The sequence below is a fragment of the Sus scrofa genome, chromosome 14 (genome assembly GCF_054392235.1).
Source record: "Sus scrofa isolate SSC_HxYL_T2T_F1_AM1 chromosome 14, Sscrofa_HxYL_maternal_Yorkshire_Landrace_v2.0, whole genome shotgun sequence".
Classification (NCBI taxonomy): Eukaryota; Metazoa; Chordata; class Mammalia; order Artiodactyla; family Suidae; genus Sus; species Sus scrofa.
The window spans coordinates 126237444-126261471 of NC_139396.1; the positions used below are offsets into that span (position 1 = coordinate 126237444).

Sequence of the window (24028 nt, forward strand, 5' to 3'; positions counted from 1 at the left end):
CAAAACAACTCCTATAGTCTTGGAGGGGTATTTAAATGGGAGGAGTGCCCCTGGGAAGCTTGTGAGGTTTTTTTTTTTTTTTTTTTTTTTTTTTTTTTTTTTTTTGCATGAGGGCTGTTTTTGGTTTGGATGCTTCCTCAGTGTGTGCAGGCTATTATCCCCTTGATAAGGGGTATGCCAGTGTATAGCCTGCAGTTGCTTCCAGGAAGATGGAGTCAATGGACAGTGCCTGTAGCCAGTGCCCAATTGCTGGACTACTGACAGTGGTGAGGACCTGAGGGAAGGTGGTACAGGGTGCTCCTAGTTGCAGGGCCCTGGGAAATGACAGTGTCCCTCAATGAGGTATAGGCGGCACCCACAGACCTTGGCAGTGGCAACAGTAGAGCCTATGGGCTCCCAGGGGAGTGAGGGCAATGGGTGGCTCTCGGTTGCAGTGCCCTCCTAGCTGGTGACCCCTGAGGTGACTGGGGCTGCAGGTGGTGCCTATAGATGGACCCCTAATGATGGCAGGCTGTGCCCACCTCTGGAGTCTGAGACGGCTGCAGCAGTTTGCCTCAACAACCTGCGCAAGAGGCACTCCACTGTCCCAGAGCCCTCGTGTGTGCAGAGAAAGATTCCTATGGTGGTCCCACCCCTCCTCCTCTTGCCCTTCCCAACAATGGTGCCCTGTTTCTCCTGTGGGCCTAGGCCTCCTCTTGTGCTCCCTCAGCTACAGCACTCTGTTCCTCAGTGCAGGGCACGCCACTCCCTAGCCCCTCAGGCTGTCTTCATGCAGCCAACCTATTCCTCTTCCTGAAACTGACCTCCAGAGTCTAAGTCTCAGCGCCCAGCCCCCGCCCAAGCATCTCAGGCTGTGGTGTCTGGGGGTGACAACACTGATGATCTTGCAGCATTTTTTCTGCTTTGCCCTCCTCAGTCTGGCTGCTGCGCTTTTCTCCGATGCTCTGAGGATCCCTCTTTGTCAGGGCTGATCTCTCTGTCAGTTAGGTGGCAGGGTGCAGGTTCCTTTCCTCTTTCACCGCTCCCTCTCAGGATTACTGGTCCTGTCCTGATTCCTTTTTCTTCTCCTCTTTTTTTTTTCCATTTGTTCTGCCCAGTTATGTTTCTAACCCTAGTTAGGGTTTCTTGCCCTTTTTGGAGGTTTAAGGTCTTCCATCAGCATTCAGTCGATATTCTGTGCCAATTGTTCTACATGCAGTTGCAGGTTTTTGTTTGTTTGTTTGTTTTTGATGTATTTGTGGGAGAAGGTGAGCAGCACATCTTGCTCCTCTGCCATTTGATCCCACTTCCATGACATTATTAAAGTTAACTTTCCACACATTCCCCTTTGTAGGATAATGACCTCTGAGGTTTCACATTAGTTATTCAATAAACACTGGTTGAAGGAAAAAAAGTGATCTTTCAAGATAGCATGACTAGCAGGTGGCAAAACTACACAACCAGTCACTGGGAGAAATCTTAAAAAGTGTTTAGAAAACAGAAACGTTTAAACTATTTTACTTACCTAAAATGATTTAGTTTGTTCTGTTTTTCTTCCACGTATTTTAATCATGTAAGCAAATGTATAAATCACCTTATGAACAGAAGTTCTTAACCCTGATGAAGTCCAATTTATCCATGGCTGTTCATTAATGGACACTGCTTTGCACGCTCTGGAAAATCTTTGCTTATCTTAAGGGTTTTAAAGATATTTTCAAACTATATTTTCTTCCAAAAGTTTTCTTGGTTCAGCTTTTATACTTAGACTTATGATCTATCTCTAATTAATTTCTGTGAATGTTCGGTAAAGGTCAAGTTTAGCCTTTTTCCATAAGATACATGGCAGGCAAAAGAGCACCATTTGTTGAAAAGACTTTCCTCCCTTGATTTAATTAGGTTTGTGTTTTGTCAGAAAATCAACTGACTAATGATGAATGGATAGAAAAAATGTGATGTATACATACTATGGAATATACTATTCAGAATTAAAAAAGAAGGAAATCCTGTCATATCCTACAACCTAGATGAACCTTATGGATGTTATGCTAAGTGAAATAAAGACAGGTTTATAAACATTAAGTCCATAAACATTAGATATCTAAGTGGTCAAATTAATACAAAGTACAGTGATTACCTGGTGGGGTAGAAGGGTAAGAGGAGTTGTTTAATGGCCATAGTTTCAGTTTTGGAAAATGTAAAAGTTCTGGAGATCTATTTTACAACAACACAAATATACTTAAAACTACTGAATTGTACACTTAAAATGGTTGTTTAGATAAAAATACTTAGGATAAATTTATGTGGTTTTTTTTTTACCACAATAAAAGAGAAATCAATTGCTCATATATGTGTGGGCCTATTTCTAAACTCTGTTATATTTTAATGATTTCTCTGTCTTTATGCCAATACTATGATGTCTTAAGTGCTGCAGCTTTATAGTAAGTTTTCAAATCTGGCAGCTGAGTTCTTTGATTCTTTGTACAAGAGTGTTCCAGGTAATCTAGGTCCTTTATAGATCCACACGAATTTCTGAATCAGCTTACCAACTTCTTAAAGAAAAAAAAAAGCCTACTGGGATTCTGATTGTGATTACACTGAGTCTGTGAATCAAAATGGAGATATCGTACATTTTAATAATAACAAGTCTCTTAATTTATAAACATGGTCTTTAATACTTCCTGGCACTGTTTTGTCATTTTTTTTCGGTGTAGATGTCTTGTTTATCTTTGATTAAATTCATTCCTAAATATTTTGTTTTTGTTGCTATTGTAAATAATTTCTAAAAATTTTTTTTGAAATAATTATAGATTCCTGTAGTTAAGAAGTTGCAAAAATAGTACAGTTCATTCAGTTTCCCTCAATGGCTACCTACATCGTACACAATTATAATACAGTATCAAAACTAGAAAATTGGCACAGCAAAGGAAACCATAAAAAAAAAAGAAAAGACGGAATTCCCGTTGAGGCACAGTGGTTAACGAATCCAACTAGGAACCATGAGGTTGCGGGTTCGATCCCTGCCCTTGCTCAGTGGGTTAACGATCCGGCGTTGCCGTGAGCTGTGGTGTAGGTTGCAGACGTGGCTGGGATCCCAAGTTGCTGTGGCTCTGGCATAGACCAGGTGCTACAGCTCCAATTTGACCCCTAGCCTGGGAACCTCCATATGCCACAGAAGCGGCCCAAGAAATGGCAAAAAGACAAAAAGACAAAAAAAAAAAAAAAAAAAAAAGAAAAGAAAAGACAACTTATGGAATGAAAGAAAATAGCTGCAAACAATGCAACTGACAAGGGCTTAATCTCCAAAATATACAAACAACAACAAAAAAAATCTATCCAATTGAAAAATGGGCAGACCTAGGTAGACATTCTCCAAAGAAGATATACAGATGGCCAAGAGGCACATGAAAAGATGCCCAACATCACTAATTATCAGAGAAATGCAAATCAAGACTACAATGAGGCACCACCTCATGTCAGTCAGAATGACCGTCATTAACAAGTCAGCAAATAGCATAGTATGGAAGTTCCTCAGCAATCCTATTCTTGGGCATAGATCCAGAAAAAACTATAATTCAAAAAGGTACAAGCATCTCTATGTTCATAGCAGCATTATTCACAATAGCCAAGACATGGGAACAAACTAAATGTCCATCATCAGAGGAATGGATTAAGAAGATGTGGTACATATATACAATGAAATACTACTCAGCTATAAAAAAAGGACAAAATAATGCCATTCATAGCAACAAGGATGCAACTAGAGATTCTCATACTAAGAGTCAGAGAAAGATAAATACCATAGTGTATCATTTATACGTGGAATCTAAAATATGGCACAAATGAACCTATCTACAAAACAGAAACAGACTCACAGACTAGAGAACAGACTTGTGGTTGTTAAGGGGCTTGGGGGAGGGAGTGGGATGGACTGGGAATTTGGGGTTGGTAGATGCAAACCATTACATTTAGAATACATAAACAAGATCCTACTCTATACAGCACAGGGAACTATATCAAATTTCCTGGGGCAGACCACAATGGAAAAGAATATAAAGGAGTTCCTATTGTGGTGCAGTACATTAAGAAACCAACTGAAGCAGCTTAGGTTGCCGCAGAGGAGTGGGTTCAATCCTTGATCCAGCACAGTGGGTTGAAGAATCTGGTGCTACCACAACCGCAGGGTAGGTTGCAGCTGCAGCTCAGATTCAATCCCTGACCTGGGAACTTCCATATGCTGTGGGTGTGGCCATTTAAAAAGAATATTTTAAAAATGTATACATATGTATAACTGAGTCACTTTGCTGTACAGCAGAAACTGGCACAGCATGGTAAATCAACTATATTTTAATTTTTTTAATTAAAAAAACTAGGAAATTCATGTTGGTACAATGTGTATGTAGAGTTTTATGTCATTTTATCATCATATGCATAGATTTGTGTGACTACCAATAATATTTCTTTTAATTTTCCTATTGTTTACTGTTAGTATATGTCAGGAAAACAACTTTGATAGACTAATTCTGTTAGAGGATTTTCTCTTCAAAAAAAATAAATCTTTTTACCAGATTGTTGATTTTATTCATAAAATGACTGTTCCAAAGAACATATTTACTTGGTAACCAAGTTCCCAGGAAAATCTTGGAAATATGTGCTCAAAAGAGAAGAAAAACTCAAAACGCAATATATGTGCCAATGAACTGTGTTCCTTCTATTCATGACTTAAGGAAATACAGATGAAATTCAATTTTAAGGCAGAAATACCATGTGGTAGCTCATAAGCTCTTTAGGGCTGATCTTTCCCTACCAGGAATACTTGTTACTGTAAGAGCTCCTCCAACATTGGATCCCCTGGTTAACCACTGGTCTGTCAGAAGCATTCTGAGAATATAATCCTTACTTTCACTCAAAAAAAAAAAAAAAGAGGCTATCCTCACTTGCTCATAAAACCAGATACGTGAAAACAAACAAACAGAAACAAACAGAACAGCTGACACTTTGGGCGTCTGACTTAGGATGATGCCATGTTAAATGATCTATTATATTTTATTCATAATGAAATTTTGAAAGAGAATCTTTATGTTTTAGCGATATTGACTTAAAATAATCTAGAGTAGAGGGCGCATGAGTGAAGAGGGGTGGGTGAACATAGATAACAAAGACCAGCCATGTACTGACTGTTTAAGTTTGGCACTGGCTCATTACGCTTACTCTACTTTTATAATCATGCTTGATAAAAAGCTTAAAAGCATTTTATTCACAATTTCAAATTTTCAGATTGTAATCCATATTGAAAATTTAGTATATAACAGTAAAATCTGAAGATCAACTCACCGAACATTTTCTGGTCTGAGTTTATCGAGAACCATCTCTATTAAATCAGGTCTAAATTCTTCCAGTAAATATTCAGCTGTGAGCACTTCTTCTAGGGGATAGTACTTTTTAAAAGGAAAATAAATAAATAAATAAAATGTGCAAAGCTACAACAGAATCTAACTTACTAAAGCAAACAGATCTCTAACACATTAAATCCTGTATTTATACCCCCTGCTTCCTTTAATTAAATTTTACCCCACTGGAAAAATTTCTGATTCTTTTCTCTTTCCTACCACACTTGAAGCAACTTCACATTGCTGGATGATTCTGCAGTTAAATCCCAAACATACTTACATTATAGAGAACAAAATCATGTTTTACTAGGGAAAAATGTAAGTAATACCTCTGGCTAAAAACTGAGTACCTGTTAGTAAAGAAAATTTGATGCTTAAATGCTGACACCCATAGGATTCTTAATATAAAGTATATACATTTTAATGAACAGAATTTCTACTCAAATTTCTATGAATGAAATCAGATGAGCATTTAGAAAGTTGTGGGGGAGATGGCTTATACTTTCAGTTAGTGAAGACAAATAACACAGAAGATGCTTTTTTAGTAAGAGCAACTTACTGAGAAAGATTTATTCATTCATTCAACAAGCATGTAATCAACATCTATTCTGTGTCAAGCATTATTCTAGGTGCTGCTGTGGATACAGTGCTAGATAAGAGAGATGATGCCCCTGCTCTCTAAGAAGCTTATACTCTAATTGGGAGGGAGGTGGACAATAAACCAACAAATACTGTCATTATAGTGATAGGGGCTACGAAGAAAATACAAAAAGGGACAGGGTCATGACTGGGAGGTCAGGGAAGATCTCTCTGAGGGAGAAACATCTTGAGTGGAGACCCAAATGATAAGAAGAACTTGGCCATGCAAAGACCAGAGTGTTCCAGGAAGAGAAAACGGCAAATGTAAGGGCCCTAAGAGGGACTAATAAAGATGATGCTTGAAGATTAGGCAGATAGCCCAGTGTGGCTGGAGTGGAATGGGAATGAGAGAGGTGGGATGGGGAGCAGACAGAATATAGGCAAAGAGACAGGCTGGAGCCAGATCGCCTTTTAGGTCAAGGTGAAAATTTAGATTTGTTCCAACTCTGATGAAAAACCACTAAAGCCTTGACACAGAGGACTGAAACAATCTGGCTTTGGTTTTCAAAAGATCACTGAGGCTGGAAAAATAAACAGTGTTTGGAGAGAAGAAGGCAAACAGGGAACCCAGATGAGGACCACTTTGATGGTGCCCCAGGCAAGACATGATGGTAGCTCATACTAGCGTGGCAGCAATGGAAATGGAGGATGAGCCATAGCTTTCACATAAGTAGCACCTAGTGCACTGTAAATTGAAAAATATTTAAATCCAATGAGCAAAATGAATGAAATGAAAATATTACAGAGGATGGTTTTTAGCATGATGAAAATTAATATTTTAAGCATATCTTCACATCAAAGTTTGCCTGACTACAAAGTCTAAAGTCTTAGGAAGCAGCTTCAACAGAGGACTGCAAATATATACAGGATTGTCAATGTATACAGTAAAATAACAATAAACTTACATGCAATATTCCTGCAATCTTAGAGGTATAACCTCGTGGCCTCTCTTTGTCTTTAAACCTAAAAGCAACAGCATTCAAGTCCTAAAATGAAAAGTTAATCCAATTAGACCTAAGTCCTCTAATATTTAGAAATACTTTTTTTTGAAGGGAGTTTGGATTGCACTATAGACTTTCTACTCCATATTAACTATTACAATTTCTGGGAAAAAATGGCTATGCTTAATTTAGAAGTGTATAGAACACAAACGAAAAGAACAAACAAAAACTATGATTCTATAACCTAAATGGTAGCAACTATTAGTCAAAGAATTAGGAAAACTGTGCAGGAACTTTGTGAGATCTAACAGCTGCACAGACGATGACTCTGTTGACCTTTTCAAAGAACTGCATTCTGATTAGAAGTTATTGTCCTAAGTTTTACAAGCAGAGATTATACCTTTAAACTTTTATCTAGGTAAAGAGGATGTCTCATGTTAAAATTCATTTTGTTTTGATAAGCCTTAAATATAAAGTACGTATTTTAAAAAACCTTTTAAAAGAAGTCTCCAAAAACTTAAAAAAGACAAATACCAAAAAAAAAAAAAAAAAAAAGAGCCATGCTTTTCCAAACAGAAAACAATAAAATCATTTTTAAGAACAAAATCATATATAAAATGATTCACTATTGGAGAGTTTCCTACATTTTTTTTTCTTGCTTTTTTAGGGCCACACCCTTGGCATAATTGAAGTTTCCAGGCTAGGGGTTCAATCAGAGCTGCAGCTGCTGGTCCACATCACAGCCACAACAACACCAGATACGAGCCACGTCTGCAACCTACACCTTAGATCGAAGCAACGCCAGATTCTTAATCCACTGAGCAAGGCCAGGGACCAAATCTGCATCCTCAGAGATGCTAGTCTGGTTTGTTACCACTGAGCCATGATGGGAACTTGGAGAGTTTGCTACAATTTTTATCATCAGATCTGAAGATTACATAGCTCACATAAGCTTCAGGTAGAGAATAAAGTAAGCCTTGGTAGATAAAAGCTCAAGAAACTGCTGGCTTTCGTCTGATTTCTTTCCTTTTCCTCTTAAAAAAGGATACATGATGCCTTAACTCTTAATTGTACCCCACGTAGCCAAAGAGACTAGTACAACTAAGCCTTAATTAAAGCTGCTATGCATTGCAAAGTTTCAGAGCTTAGGAGGAAAAAAAATAAAAGTTTCACTGGGCCTTAAATTTAAACTAATTCACGTATATTTGTTTCTTGAAAAGCTTCCTTAAGAAAAATTTTGGTGAAACAAAAGTACCTTGCACTCTTGGAAAACCCATTCTTGAGGTCCTTCTGCACGTAACTTCTGAATATATTGAAACATGTGCAAAATTATATCTTCAACATGTACTGGAAAAAAAGGGGCACACTTAAAAATCATTTAGTTCTCAAATCCTTCAAAGCAATGAGTTTGATCCTAAGGTAACTCAGCTAAGTAGAAGATGGTCCCTTTTAGAAATGGGGTTCTCCCTTCCCTGAGATTGGTTTTAGGGTCCCACACACATGGCCCTCCAGGATCTGAGATATGTGACAGAAGGGGCTTTGGGGCAGTAAATGAGCAATAAAAGACAAATATACATTTTATAAGTACACTATAAATCAGTTGATAAGGAGGGAAAAATCATCCAAGTTACATATGAAAAAATACTGGATAAAATGGTATGAAATAAAGTGTTTATAGCTTTACAACAACAACACAACAACAAAAAGAGATCCACAGCATAAATTAATAAAAGTAAATCATAAGAAATAAATTTTTTATTCAAAAACAAAAAGGTCAATACTTACACAATCCTTCCTCAGTCAGGTCCACATTAATGATAAAAAACATAAAACCTCGGGCTCCTTCCTTTTGCCCACCAACAAGAGTATTTACCCAGCCTGTAACATTCAAAGGAAATCAGTATGATTACATGTGTCTCTTCTTTTAAGATAAATAATTTTAAGAAATTTATTCTATATGATCCCAAGAGATCAGAATGTACCTCTTGCAGAAAAGACTGAAAAAAATTCAGTTCAGAAAAGCAATTTCAGAACTGGGGTTGGGAGCTTTCTCTGGGACTTTATAAATCATTTCCCAAATCAAGAGTGGACTACTGTGCTTAAGTGTTACATAAAAACAGAGTGTGACTTGAGAGGGGCCTTGGAAATCATCTATCAACTGATCCTAGAACACCCTTCGGTTTGATGGATAAGAGCAGAGAGACATAATGTGCGCTGACATTTCACAGAGACGGTAAAGAATATCCAATGTGAATTTTTACTTTTTTAAACCTCGATCTTATTTAAAACATGCACCACTATCCCTTTTGAAATATCTAAACTTCACTGCTCAATACTAAAGGGTAAAACAAACTATAGGAAAAATACAAAAAAAAAAACAACCCATAGCAGAAAAAAACAAGCACGTTAACACCCACCACCTCACTCTCTACTAAACCCTCAACAGTCTCATCTGAAAATATTCCTTCTCAGAAAAATACTGAGAAATGAGAGCCAGAGTAATAAAAAACCATGTTGGAATTGGGGGGCTACCCTCAGAAGCTGGTGCCCAAAAAACTCACCCTTTGATTTAAGTTCTGATAACAGACTCCCAGGGCCTTCATGCCCAATGAGATGACCAAGATAATGACCAGGATTTGATTTGTAGTATTTCTGAAGGTCAGGTATGGGAAATGTCACATAAAGATTCCTAATATCCTTAATGGGTACTATTTTGTAAAGTTGCTAGGGAAAACAAGCAAACAGATTACAAAAGATTAGCTATATATAACTCCTATTGAATAAAAATATTTACAAACTATGAAGAATACTGATTTTCACAGAAGAATCTCAAATTCAGGAAAGAACCAATTCCCAGAGAAAATCATACTGACCACAAAGAAATAAATGACCCAGATTCCTTCGTGGTGGGATTTCATTACAGTTCGTATGCAGGCCACATTTGGTCCCCTGCACCATGTAGCTAAATACTTTTGGATGTTTGCCTTTGGCACTAGGTAATAGCTTCTACAGTCTGCCAAGGTTATAGATACCAAAACCACTTTCAGCATGCAAAGATCAGAAATGTGAAATTGATTTGACTATCTAGATTAATATTAAACACTATAAATAATGAAACCTCCAAAAAATTTTTATGTACTCTTTGATCAACTAGGTATATATTATGTCTATACATTTAAAAAAGAAAAAAATACTAGAAATGCATGCACTTACTCTAAGATGTTCTTCTTGGAAAGGATGTTCAGGAAATTCTGGCAATGGGACATTTTTGTTCTCTACTTCAGAAAATAACTTTACGACCAGATTAGTCAAGTCGTCTAAAGATTCTACAAACAAGAAAAAACAGACAATGGAAAAAGAACTTTAATCATAACACATGATGGGTAGTATTTAAAATCTTTGGATCATATATACCTATTAAATCACTATGTTATACACCTTAAATTTATACAATGTTATATTTTAAATACATCTCAATAAAGCGAGGGGAGGGGGGGAGCCCCTCAGGATCTCCTGCAAAATCTCAGGACTATAAAAAGGAAAAACCTAGGATTTTTAAAAAACACTTCATCTGATAAAGTTGAAGCATTCAGTTAAATCCTAATGATACCTGTATAAACTTCTGAAGCTATGCAGCACTGATAATGATTATACCTCACACGTCTGCCTCTTTATAGTTTAAAAAAGTGTTTTATATTTATCTACGATTCCCAACAGGCATGTACTAAACCACTAGCTAACAGATTATAACATTCACTTTATAAATAGATACAGTCTAAACCCACTGTTAAAAGTCAAATAAACTGACAGTTTGTAAGTAACTGATTTTGCAGGGGAATAGTATAAAATGGTGAGAAGAATTCTGAATCAGGAGATCAGAGGACTTTAGTACTAACCCAACTTTACCCATCAAAACTATCTGGACAAAACGATTAACCACTCTAGGTTCTATAAAATATCAAAGTTGGGTAGGTTGATCACAAGTCTCTTCCAAGGTCTAACATTATATGATGCTGTACCATATTATGCCAAAGTCACACAAAGATTACTAATAAAGTTAAAGTCACTTAAGTGAAGTTCCATGTTATTGCCTATCTATATTTTTTATAGAGCTACATTTGCAAAAGTTTATAAAGCTATGTGTAAGACGTTCACTCAGCACCATTATAAACAATAACAAAAACCGGAAGTGACCTAAACATCTACCAGTGTGTGCATGTTATGAAACATCTGTACAATGGAATTTTATGCAGGCAGTAATGAGAGAGAAATCTTTATCTCCTGATACAAAAAACTCTCAAAGCTCTATTAAGTGAAAAGTGCAGATTTTATTGCCATGTAGTATAATCTCATTTAATTATTTTAACAGATACAAAAATACAAGTATATTAATAAAATTCTACTTTTGGAAGTATAACAAAAAATCATCTACGGTGACTATCTCTGAGAAGAGGGCATATAGGTCATAAGATGGGATAAAGAAGAAACTGATTTCCATTTAATACTTTCTTTGTGGGATAATTTTTTTTCTGTGCACATATACTACTACTATTCTAAAGGAAATAGTAGACAAGGTTATCTTTTTATAAACAAGACAACTACTCACTTTGACTCTATCTCCTCAAAAATAGGTTATTTATAAATGGTATAAACATTCATCACTTGTTACTGTCAGGAAGCATTTGAATCAAATAAGAAATTTTCCTTGATATTCTACGACCCATTTTGAACTTCTCCATAAACTCCCTAAAAACACTTAATCATGTGAGAATTGTCCAGATAAAGTAAGAAATTCTCTTTTAGGCTTAAGCCTGTGGGCATGTGCACTTTATTTATAAAACATGTACTTTTCTTTTCCTTTATTCTTTTTAGGGCCACACCTGTGGCATGTGGAAGTTCCCAGGCTAGGGGTCAAATTGGAGCTGCAGCTGCTGACCTACACCACAGCAGCTCAGGATCCTAGCCATATCTGCGACCTACCTCGTGGCTTGCAGCAACACCAGATCCTTAACCCACTGAGCAAAACATATGTATTTTTACTTCAGTTTCTTGGAAGGACCCCAAGATGTCCAGAGCCAAATAAAAGACCAACCCATAGCTGCTTGTTATATGACAGTGAACTGAGGAATGAAGCAGATGCATTTGGAGCGAGAGACATCTGACATAAAAGACACAGAGGGGACATGCAACGGGAAACAGGTGGGTGGTCAATGATGATTCGTCCACCTGAAGTGCTGATGACAGCAAGACCCTTTAGAGGAAGGTTCTACCAAGTATGCCTTTCCTTTTTGAGTATTTCTACCCTAAAAGCACAAATTCACACTGCAGCTTTTTAAAGGTAAGGCTGCTGTTTGATAATGCACCGTCTGTCTTCACCGCTTAGCTGTGAGCTACAGAGATCAGGGAACAGAGTCCCATTCATCTTTACATCACCGGGACTTGGCAATCCTAGGGTCTCTACTTGACAGTTACCTATTTGTCAAGTGTCCAGGTAACTGGTGCTGCCACAACTAGAGGGATGGCCTCATGGGAGAACAGAGAAAAACTTTTTTGTCTCTTTGTGACAGAGATCCTTCCACATGGTTATTCTTCCTCTCCCCTCCTCCTAGAAGAAGGAGAGGATTATCCATTAATCCTCTAAGAGAGCCCACTTCCTCCGCACATCACTGTACTGTAAGGACCCCTCTTCCAGACCTGCCATCCAATCCACTGAGCTGAACATAGGTCAGTCACACTGAGAGAGGGAACTGAAACAAAGACACTCTTTGTTTCTTTTAGATCCTCCCGACTCTTCCACTAAGAACGCTGAGGGCAGGGCTCATGTCTGAGTCATCTGTTGTCACTGTTACTTGCCCAATAAGTGCTTATTGAAATGATACAGATATTTTTTGTTTGTTTGGGTTTTTGTTTTTGTTTTCTGGCTGTGTCCACGGCATGTGTAAGTTACCAGGCCAGGGACTGAACCCTCACCACGGCAGTGACCTGAGCCACGGCAGTGACAATGCCGGATCCTTAATCCACTGAGCCACCAAGGGAACACCAGCCTAGGCTTTGTTTTAGAACACAGTGAGTTAAAAACAAAATTCCCCTCCATATATTCTCCAACAAGGAGATCATTTTCAAAAGATTTTGAGTGGGGAAAAAAAAAAAGGAAAGAAAGACAAAAATTTAAGGGAGTTCCTATTGTGGCTCAGTGATAACAAACCTAATATCCATGAGGATGAGCGTTCAATCCCCGGCCCCATTCAGTGGGTTAAATATCTGGTGGTGCCAATGAACCACAGTGTGGGTTGAAGATGTAGCTTGGATTTGGTGTTGCTGTGGCTGTGGCGTAGGCTGGAAGCTGCAGCTCCAATTTGATCCCTAGCTTGGGGACTTCCATACGCTGTGGGTGCAGCGTTTTTTTGGTGTTTTTTTTGTTTTTTAAAAAGCCTCTGAGTAGATGAAATATCTTATATCATTCTTCCAATACTCTGTAAAAGCCAAAATGTAAAACCCAGATTATCCAATTCTATGAGACAATTTTAAGGCTTCTTACCTCGACCCAAAACACAAATAGCCATCAAGTTGGATGAATAATAAGTAGAATGGAATTTCAGCAGCTCTTGTCTTACATCAATGCCTTCTTGGTTTGGTCTAGTCTCTAGAGTATATTTATTACCTGAGAGGAAGGAAAAACATTTCTGAGAAAAAGCAAAATAGGTGAACTTTAAAGTTGTGTAATTATTCCTGACATTACCATAAGGTAAACTTTAAAAAGAGTTCAAAGAAACACATATAATGATTAGACAAATATGCCTGATCATAACCTGGATAAACAGGACAGTACAGTACAAACTAGTAACCTCTTAGTCTACAGTTTTCCCTCAAGAACTTAAAGGGCTTTATAAGAATTATGTTTCCTAAAATTCCTATGAGATAGTCAGATTACAAGCACTTATAAGACAAAATGAGATTCACAGAGCCTCCATTCACACTTCTTTTAATTTCCAATTCCCTGTGTGCTCCATAATTAATTGAACATAGTCACTGAGGGATCTTTTTGGAACTTGCCAGGTTACTTGTGGAAAGAAATGTACTATTCTTGGCTGAAGCATTAAATCTGTGATGTGAGTTCTCATGGATTTGACCTAGACTGGTAAAAATAGGATGCAATGCTATTTTTGTAGGTCTCAAGTGATGCAAGAGTGTGCCACTATGAGATCTCTTATGAAATTAATAACTAATTCAGTCAGAATAAAATATGCATGTCTAAAGCAAACAGTCAAAGTCTCTAAGTACTACCTTTCTAATAAAGATCTTGTCATTTAAAGACTGGGAGGTGGAATTTCAATGACTGACAACTCTCTGAAAATGGCATCTTGACTAGAAATATCCTAAGATCCTAGTATAATAACTTGTATTATTGCTCCTGCTTATACTATTAAATGAGCTCCTGTCTTTGATCTGTAGAGATGAAACTATGGCAGATCACATTCTTGATGTGTTTTCTCCCCCCTTGGGTTATTATAATGGCTGATGAACTGGCACTGGGAGAGTCCCTCTTTCACTAAATTAGTTATCTAGAGAGAGCCACCAGATGGCGTTCTCAGACCCAGTCTTCAGCTTTAGAGCTGCATAGTACTCTGAGCCAAGATTTATGCCCCAGAAGACTTCAATCAACTTATCTAGTGGAGTGTGCAAGAAACAGCCCAGCAAGTACACATTAACCTTTTTTTTTTTAAATGATTTTTATTTTTTCCATTATATCTGGTTTACACTGTTCTGTCAATTTTCTATAGTAAAGAGACACAGTCACACATACATATATATACATTCTTTTTCTCACATTATCCTCCATCATGCTCCCTCATAAGTGACCAGATATAGTTCCCAGTGCGATACAACAGGATCTCATTGCTTATTCATTCCAAAGGCAATAGTTTGCATCTATTAACCTCATTAACCTTTTTTTAGTCAGAGAACAATCTAATGTACTCATATTCACCAGCAGTAGCCTGCTGGTCCAGTTTCTAAGTTCTTCACTAGCCCTCTCAGTTTCACTGAAGATCCAATTCAATTCCGGATCTGCTGTACTCTGAGGTCCTAAAACATCCCCTCATTCTACCTGAGGGATCCAAGTCATCTAAAAAGTATGTGGAGTCCTAATTCCTCAGGAGAAAAAAAGAAAAGGAAAAGAAAAAAAGCTTTTTTGCTAGGTAATGCTTTGAAGTTCTCTCACATTAAGGTGAAACCTGAGTACTGACGGCACCTCCCTGTTCCACTAAGTGAAGGTTCTAAAGCCTCAGTTCAGAGAGTCCTTATTCATTCACACTGCCAAGTTAAGATTCCTACAACATGTGAATCAAGATTCACACACTGGGACACCCATGCTTGGAGAAGTCAAGTTTTATTTCAACTGACCATAAATGTGATAGACAGAAATCAGATTTTCAGTCTAAGTGTAATCTGATGTGGCTATACACAGTCTGGTCAATAATCTGTTTTGTTTTGTTTTTTAATCTCAAATCAAAGTTTATAAAGACCAGATCATAACCTCCATCTACTGCTTAAAATTCTTTTAGGTTGACTACCTCTAGCTCCTTCTCCTTGGATTTTAATGTACCTGAATATCTTACCATTCTAATCCCTAACCTTTATCTTAAGGTTCATTTAAAACACAGAGATAAAGCAGGAACATACCCTGAATACACTAAGCATGTATGTATCACTGGCAAAATACTGGCAATGCTATAGCAAAATGTGCTACAGGACCGTAACAGAATACTATATTGCAAAAAGAATGAAGAATCCACTGTTTATATGCAACAGTGTTTGGAGGAACTTCACAACTTTAAGGTTGGATGAAAGGAGACAAACACAAAAGAGTGTGCACTATATAATTTCATTTATATAACTCATAAAAACAGGCTACACTAGTCCAAGTCATGAGAAGTGAGAACAGAGGTTATTCTTAGGTGGGTGATAAGTGATGGCAAAGGGACACAAAAGGTGCTTGTAATCTTGTTTCTTGACTGGATGCTGGGTCCATGGTGTCCTGAGTTTTTGAAAAATCAGAGTTACAGATAAATAATAGTAGTATTATTATTTATTCAACTGATTCTTCAAATAGCAAATGTAAAAATAATCACAATAATTTACCAGAGTCACAGACACTTTTCAGTATACTTATTATCTTTCAACAAAAAGGTAAAAGAAAAATGAATCAAAAGAGCCACTTTGTCAACAGCAACCTGGCTCGCCTAAGGTACAAAAATCTAGTGATTCTTGGAGTTCCCTTGTGGTACACAGTAGGTTAAGGATCTGAAATGGTCACTGCAGTGGCTCAGGTCACTACTGTGATCCCTGGCCTGGGAACTTTGGCTGTGGGTGCAGCCAAAAAATAAAAAAACAACTAGAGATTCTTTATCTCTTGCCAAACTGCTAAAAAGGCTCAACTGCATTTGTTATGAAAAGCAGCTTTTAGCCACAAAGAGATACCATTCTGTGAATCTATGTATTCATTTTCTTGCTGCCTAGATAGATGTTTTTCTACTATGAGATGACAGAAGGACTGTGGTCCATTTGGGAACACAGCCCAGAATGGCAGTCCTACATCCTTAGAGGCTCCTGAAGGAGAAAGAAGAAAATGTCCTCCCCTGGGACTCTCTTGAAGGCAGGACAGTCAGCTCTTGATACACTGACAGAGAAACATGAATACTAGGTACAAACAGGAAAAAGAGCTGGGCTTGCTATTCAGTTTATTAATTCTCTCTCTCTTTTTTTTTTTTTTTTTTGCCGTTTCTTGGGCTACTCCCGCGGCATACGGAGGTTCCCAGGCTAGGGGTCTAATCAGAGCTATAGCCACTGGCCTACACCATGGCCACAGCAACGCGGGATCTGAGCCGCGTCTGTGACCTACACCACAGCTCACGGCAACGCCGGATCCTTAACCCACTGAGCAAGGCCAGGGATTGAACCTGCAACCTCATGGTTTCTAGTCAGATTCGTTAACCAATGAGCCACGATGGGAACTCCTATTAATTCTCTTATAACAAATCTTTTAAGTTTTTTTTTTTTTTTTAAAGCAAGAGGTTAGCTAGTGAGATCTCAAGAAACAGATGAGGAAATGAAAGGAAAAGCAGGACATAATGCACAGAATTCCACAACTAGTCCTTAAATTACAGAGCAGACTCTGTTACTGTCAGTGCCATGATCCCCAGGGAGGGAGGTGCAGAGGAAGAGGCACTGGCTTTGGTGTTGGCAGAGCTATCATTTAATCCAGGGTCAGCCCTCTTCTGGCTGCCTGACCTTGAACAAGTCATTCTGCTTCTCTTAGTGAGCTCAATCTGCTGTCCTGATGTTTATAGGCTTATATCAAAGTTTTTAAAAATGTTAAAAAGCATAAGACTATATTGAACAACCGATAAATAGAATAGAAAGTCTGATAACACCAAGTGCTATGGTGAAATGAGAACGCAGACACTACCCAAGGGAGAGCAAACTGCACCAACCTCTACAGGAAACAATTTAGTAAAAATCTGTTAAATCTGAAGATGTAGGTACCCTTCTTTATAGTAATTCCACTAGCAGAACTCCACTCCTAGAACCCGAGAGAATTCTGTGTACAAGGGGCCATGTACAAGAATACTCATAGCAGGACCATCCCATCGACAGGAAAATGGAAAAAGAGTAGTATACACAGGGAGTTCCCGTTGTGGCGAATCAGAAACGAATCAGACTAGTGTCTATGAGGATGCAGGTCTGATCCCTCACCGAGTGGGTCAGGGACCCCTCGTTGCCGCGAGCTACCATGTAGGTCACAGACGTGGCTTGGATCTGGCATTGCTGTGGCTGTGCCACAGGCTGGCAGCTACAGCTCTGATTCAACCCTTGGCCTAGGAACTTCCATGTGCCATGAGTGCGGCCCTAAAAAGCCCCCCCCCCAAAAAAAACTATATACATTCAATAAATTTTTCAGATAGGAGCGAAAAAAAATAAAAATAAAAAACTTATCAGAGGCACACCCCATATGGATAACTCTCACATATATAACACTGAATGAAAAATACAAGCGGTAAAAATACTTGCAATAAAACACCATTCTTATAAAAATTTTGTCTCTCTCTCTTTTTTTTTTTTTTTTGTCTTTTCTAGGGCTGCACCTGCAGCATATGGAGGTTCCCAGGCTAGGGGTCTAATTGGAGCTGTAGCCGCCAGCCTATGCCACAGCCACAGCAGCAGTAACACGGGATCCAAGCTGTGTCTGTAACCTACACCACAGCTCACGGCAACACCAGATCCTTAACCCACTGAGCAAGGCCGGGGATTGAACCTGCAACCTCATGGTTCCTAGTTGGATTGATTAACCACTGAGCCAAGACAGGAACTCCTTATTATAAAAATTTTAAAACTATGCAACATATTGCTTAGAAGTAAATGCATGACATAGCGATGGTTTGTTTCTCTCGTTTTTGTTTGTTTGGTTGGTTGGTTTTTTTTTTTTTTTTTTGCTTTTTAGGGCTGCACCTATGGAATATGGAAGTTCCCAGGTAGGGGCTGAATCAGAGCAGCAGCTGTCAGCCTACACCACAGCCACAGCAACGACAGATCTGAGCCACGTCTGCAACCTACACCACAGCTTAAGCAATACCAGATCCTTAACTCACTGAGCGAGGCCAGGGATCGAACCTACTGCCTCATGGATACTAGCTGGGTTCATTACCACTGAGCCACGATGGGAATTTCTGTTTTTTGTTTTTTAACTTTACGGCCGCACCCACAATACATGGAAGTTCCCAGGCCAGGGACTGAATCCAAGCCACAGCTGCAGCAACTCTGGATCCTTTAATCCACTACACCAGGCCAAGGATCAAACCTGTTCCTCTGAAGTGACCTAAGCCACTGCAGTTGGATTCTTAAGCCACTGCACCACAGTGGAAACAACCTAGCAATGTTTTTATAAAAAAGAGTGTATGGGAGTGACAATCTACAGCAGAAACTATCACAACCTTGCAAATCAAGTATAGTTCAATAAACTTGAAAAACAAAAATGGAAAAAAAACAAAAAAGTATGGAAGTGACAATCACCAAACTTAAGATAGTGATTATCTCTTGGGAGCAGGAAGGAAAATGCAACTGAAGTGTACAGCAGATGCTCAAACTGTATTTGTAATGTTCCGTTTAAGTAGTGTGTAAAGAATGATCTTGCCAATGCTTTTGTACAGATCTCTTTTATGACAAATAATAAATCTATAAAAATATTAAAGAATTTAACATAATACCTGATGTATAGCAGAAAATAAAGACAATAAATATCAACTACTTATGTTATGATTTGAATTGCGGGGGGCGCAGGGACGACTTCAGCCTCTGAGTGGCCAAAAAAAAAAAAAATCCCAAACCCATGGCACTAAAGCAGGAAAGAAAGCTCAATAAATGGTCCACATGATGACTTTCCTCTACCTAAGGATCTGGATGTGGAGAACACTGTGAGTATGGCTGGGATAACAAACACCAGTTCAGTCTCCAGACATACACTGTCCTAATTAAGCACTAATTCAGCTGGGTCATTTATATCAAAATAAAACGCTGCTACACAAATTTTTTTAGTCCTCCCTTTCTGGCTCTATCGCCATAGGAGTGAGCTCTGACAGAGGCCTGAGCATGTCAGGGTTGCCCACCCACTGGGGCCCTCTCACTCTGGGCTTTCCAGAAGAGAGCACTGGCTTGGCAGTAGGAGATTCAGGGTTTCTCGTCCTGGCTCCATCATGTACTAACCAAGAAACCTTGGAAAAGACTAGAGATATTCCCAAGGGGTCATTTATTTTATCTATAAAATGGGTGTAATCCAGATACGTGCCCTGTTGTTAACAGCAAGAGCTCAATCCCTGGCCCCTTGGTTCCTAGCTATAAGACACAGACAAGTTTCTTCAGCTCTCTAAGCCCCAGTTTCCTAATTTGTAAATAAGAATGATAAGAGAACCAACCTCACAGGATTGCTATGAGGATTAAATGAATAATCTGTCTTAAGTCTCAGCATAGCATCTGTCAGAAAATAATCACTTAACAGGAACTTAGGTTGTTGTAAGTTTACAAGAATCGACAGTGGATATGAAGAGGGTTTTGTAAATGGTAAAGCTCAGTAAATTTTATTTTATGCTTCCATTATAAGAACTATAAATTCTATTTTCTAAAAAAAGCTTACAATTTCAGTACTAACATATATGAACGCTGATTTTTAAGTAAATAGATTTTCCTGGAAAAGTCTAAAGCCAGACAAATGTTTCTTACAATCTATGGAAAGGACTGAATTTGAAATTTTAGATATGTTTTAAAAATTAGGAGTTCCCATCGTGGTGCAGTGGTTAACGAATCCGACTAGGAACCATGAGGTTGCGGGTTCGGTCCCTGCCCTTGCTCAGTGGGTTAACGATCCGGCGTTGCCGTGAGCTGTGGTGTAGGTTGCAGACGCGGCTCGGATCCCACGTTGCTGTGGCTCTGGCGTAGGCTGGTGGCTACAGCTCTGATTCAACCCCTAGCCTGGGAACCTCCATATGCCGCGGGAGCGGCCCAAGAAATAGCAAAAAGACAAAAAAAAAAAAAAAAAAAAAAAAAAAATTAGACGTGTCTCCAACTGTATGTCTGATAAGGATCTCAGAGAAAAGTCAATTTGATAGTTACAATCATGAAAACCTTAATTGCTCTCTAAAAACTCAAGATTCTAAAGGTTAGGCTAATATATCTACAGTTAGTTACTTGGGATTAGTATAACCTTTTTTTAAAGCTTTTTCCTCTTGTTACAGCAATCTTCTCAAGATCTTGGAAGAGGGAGTTCCCGTCCTGGCTCAGTGGAAAAGAATCTGACTAGTATCCATGAGGACGAAGGTTCGATCCCTGGCCTTGCTAAGTGGGTTAAGGATCTGGCATCGCCATGAGCTGTGGCATAGGTTGCAGACACAGCTCAGATGTGGTGTTGCTGTGGCCGTGGTGTAGGCCAGTGCTACAGCTCAGATTTGACCCCTAGCCTGGGGACCTCCATATGCCTCAGGTGCGGCCCTAGGAGGCAGGTTGGATCTCTGGCCTCACTCAGTAGGTTAAGGATCTGGCATTGCCGTGAGCTGTGCTGTAGCTTGCAGATGTGGCTTGGACCCTGCGTTGCTGTGGCTGTGGTAGGCAGTGGTAGTTCCGATTATACCACCAGCTAGCCTGAGAACTTCCATATACTACTGGTGCGATCCTTGAAAAAAAAAAAAAGGATGCTAGGGAACCAACTCAGTATTGTGAAAACTGGTTAATAAAGTGAATAAATCAAACATTTGTCTTGCCTTTTCTATAGTAACTGCCCCACTGGGTAGCCAAACAGTAGAAAAGGGGATTTTTTTTTTTTTTAACAGGAGTATTCAAGCAAATCAACATGCACTAAGGATGGATGCGATATCAAAAACAGGGAACCAGACCTTATATGCCCCTGATGCCAGAATACATCACTACCTATGAAGCCTTGTCCAAAAATAGATAAAGAATCTGATCAAACCCCATATTCAATTGCCAATTTGTGGCAATACAGAAGATAAGAATGTTAAACTACACTGTTGAGAATGCAATCAGCAAAAGCTAAGCTAGGCAAAGTTCTACACAGGAGCTCCCTTGTGGTGCAGCTGGTTAAGGATTCAGTGTTGTCACTGCTGTGGCCAGGGTCACTACTGTGGTGCAGGTTCAATCTCCGACCAGGGAACTTACACGTGCTGTGGGCATGGCTCAAAAAAAGGAAAAGAAAAAAGTTTTACACAACAATCTGATTTTTCAGTAAATAAATTTCCAGGGGGTCAAAGTAAAGGAGTGGAGGAGATGAAGAATAAACCTACAGACTCAAATCTTAAAAGACAAATCAATCACTGACATTTGAAACTCTTATGGATCCATTCAAATAAACTTTTTAAAGAGTATGACTTTTATGAGATGACTAGAAATTTGACTACTACCTGGATATTTGATGATATTAATGGCAATGGTATCATTACTATGTTTTTAAAAAGAGTCATTATCTTTAGAGACATACATTGAAATATATGTGAGTGAAACAGGATGTCTGGGATCTCCTCAAAATAATACAAGGGGGTGACTGGAAAAATGGATCAGACAGGACTGGCCAGGGGAAAGTAATGTACACACAGGGTTTATTATAGTGTTCTGTCTACTTCTATATGTTTTAAATTCTTCACTTAAAAAGAGAAAGGGAGGGAGGGAAGAAAGGGAGAAGAAAGTAAATGACTCATTTTTCACTGCAGTCTAATTTTTTGTGTCACTATCATCATCCCAGGGTCAGGAGTTATGCAACTACCTTCTGGCTCATATTTCACAATATTTTTGGGGTTCTAATCTGTTTTCCTACTCTTCCCTACTTTTCTATGCAAAAGTGTCCTTTGTTACAGCCAAACTATTCTAACTCATGTTCTCCAAAAGCTACTGGGCCCACTCTTTGGTCTGTGCTTCTTGTCATGGTTTTGGTTTTTCCCTAACATTATCACAAAGAACACAGGGTCATATCATCACACACAGTCAGAATGGCCATCATTGACAAATCAACAAATAACAAACGATGGAGAGCCTGTGGAGAAAAGGGAACCCTTCTTCACTGTTGATGGGAATGTAAATTGGTACAACCACATGACAAACAGTATGGCGGTATCTCAGAAAACTAAATATAGAACCACCATATGACCAAGCAATCCCACTACTGGGCATATATCAGGACAAAATTTTCATTCAAAAAGATACATGCACCCTTATGTTCATTGTAGCACAATTCACAATAGCCAAGACATGGAAGCAACCTAAATGTCCATCAACAGATGAATGAATTAAGATGTGGTATATAGACACAATGGAATACAACTCTGTCGAAAAAAAGAACAAAACAATGCCATTTGCAGCAACATGGATGGAACTAGAGACTCTCATACTGGAATCTAATATATGGTACAAATGAACCTTTCCACAGAAAAGAAACTCATGGACTTGGAGAACAGACTTGTGGCTGCCAAGGGGTTGGAGGAGGGAGTGGAAGGGACTGGGAGTCTGGGGTTAATAGATGCAAACTATTGCATTTGGAGTAGGTAAGCATTAAGATCCTGCTGTAGAGCACAGGGGACTATATCTAGTTACTTCTGATAGAACATGATGGAGGATAAGGTGAGAAAAAGAATGTGTATATATATGTGTGACTGGATCACTTTGCTGTTCAGTGGAAATTGACAGAACACTGTAAACCGACTACAATGGAAAATATAAAAATCATTTAAAAAAATTAATGAAGCAGGCAGAATAGAACAGTGGTTAAAAGCATCTGCTCATGGCTCCAGCATTCAAAAGCTGAGTGACCCTAAGCAATTTAATTACCTCCCCTAAAGTCTTAGTTCACTCACCTATAAGACAGAAATAATAAGAACATGTACCTACTGAGGATATGATGAGAATTAAGTAATCCATGCAAAGTGCTTAGTACAGAACTCAGTAAAAATTAGTAAGGAGGCAAAGAAAAAGAAGAGATAAAGGGGGGAGTTCCCGTCATGGCTCAGTGGTTAATGAATCCGACTAGGAACCATGAGGTTGCGGGTTCGACCCCTGGTCTCACTCAGTGGGTTAAGGATCCGGCGTTGCCATAAGCTGTGGTGTGGGTGGCAGATGCAGCTCAGATCCTGAGTTGCTGTGGCTGTGGCTGTGGCTTTAGCTCCAATTAGATCCCTAGCCTGGGAACCTCCAGATGCCACCGGTGCAGTCCTAGAAAAGACAAAAAAAAAAAAAGAGAGAGAGAGAGAGAGAGAGACAGAGATAATGGTCCTGGAAAATTAAATATGAGATTATACTCCAGTGAAATCCTGGGTTTGCCTGGCCTCTCCAACTAAACCAGAAGCACCCTGAATACAAAAACACTTTGCTTTTTTTTTTTTTTTTTTTTTTTTGTCTTTTTAGGGCCGCACCAGAAGCATATAGAGGTTCCCAGGCTAGGGGTAGAATTGGAGCTGCAGTTGCCAGCATACGTCACAGCCACAGCAACATGGGATCCGAGTCGAGTCTGTGACCTACACCACAGCTCAGGGC

The 24028-nt window shown here is 38.9% G+C and overlaps 1 protein-coding gene across 6 annotated transcripts in view; it reads right to left on the bottom strand.

The window, feature by feature from the left end:
• Positions 1 to 24028, bottom strand: part of IDE (insulin degrading enzyme) — a 112857-nt gene that overhangs the window by 38613 nt on the left and 50216 nt on the right. For all 6 annotated transcript variants that reach the window (XR_014826638.1, XR_014826639.1, XM_005671285.4 and 3 more), the window contains 7 exons: positions 13485 to 13607; positions 10160 to 10272; positions 9508 to 9670; positions 8732 to 8824; positions 8202 to 8293; positions 6911 to 6991; positions 5311 to 5414 (listed from right to left, as the gene is read on the bottom strand). Coding sequence is in view for 4 of the 6 variants with exons in the window: in XM_005671285.4 (XP_005671342.1) it covers positions 5311 to 5414; positions 6911 to 6991; positions 8202 to 8293; positions 8732 to 8824; positions 9508 to 9670; positions 10160 to 10272; positions 13485 to 13607 (769 nt within the window). In the remaining 2 variants the exon portion in view is untranslated. The remainder of the gene's footprint in view (positions 1 to 5310; positions 5415 to 6910; positions 6992 to 8201; positions 8294 to 8731; positions 8825 to 9507; positions 9671 to 10159; positions 10273 to 13484; positions 13608 to 24028) is intronic.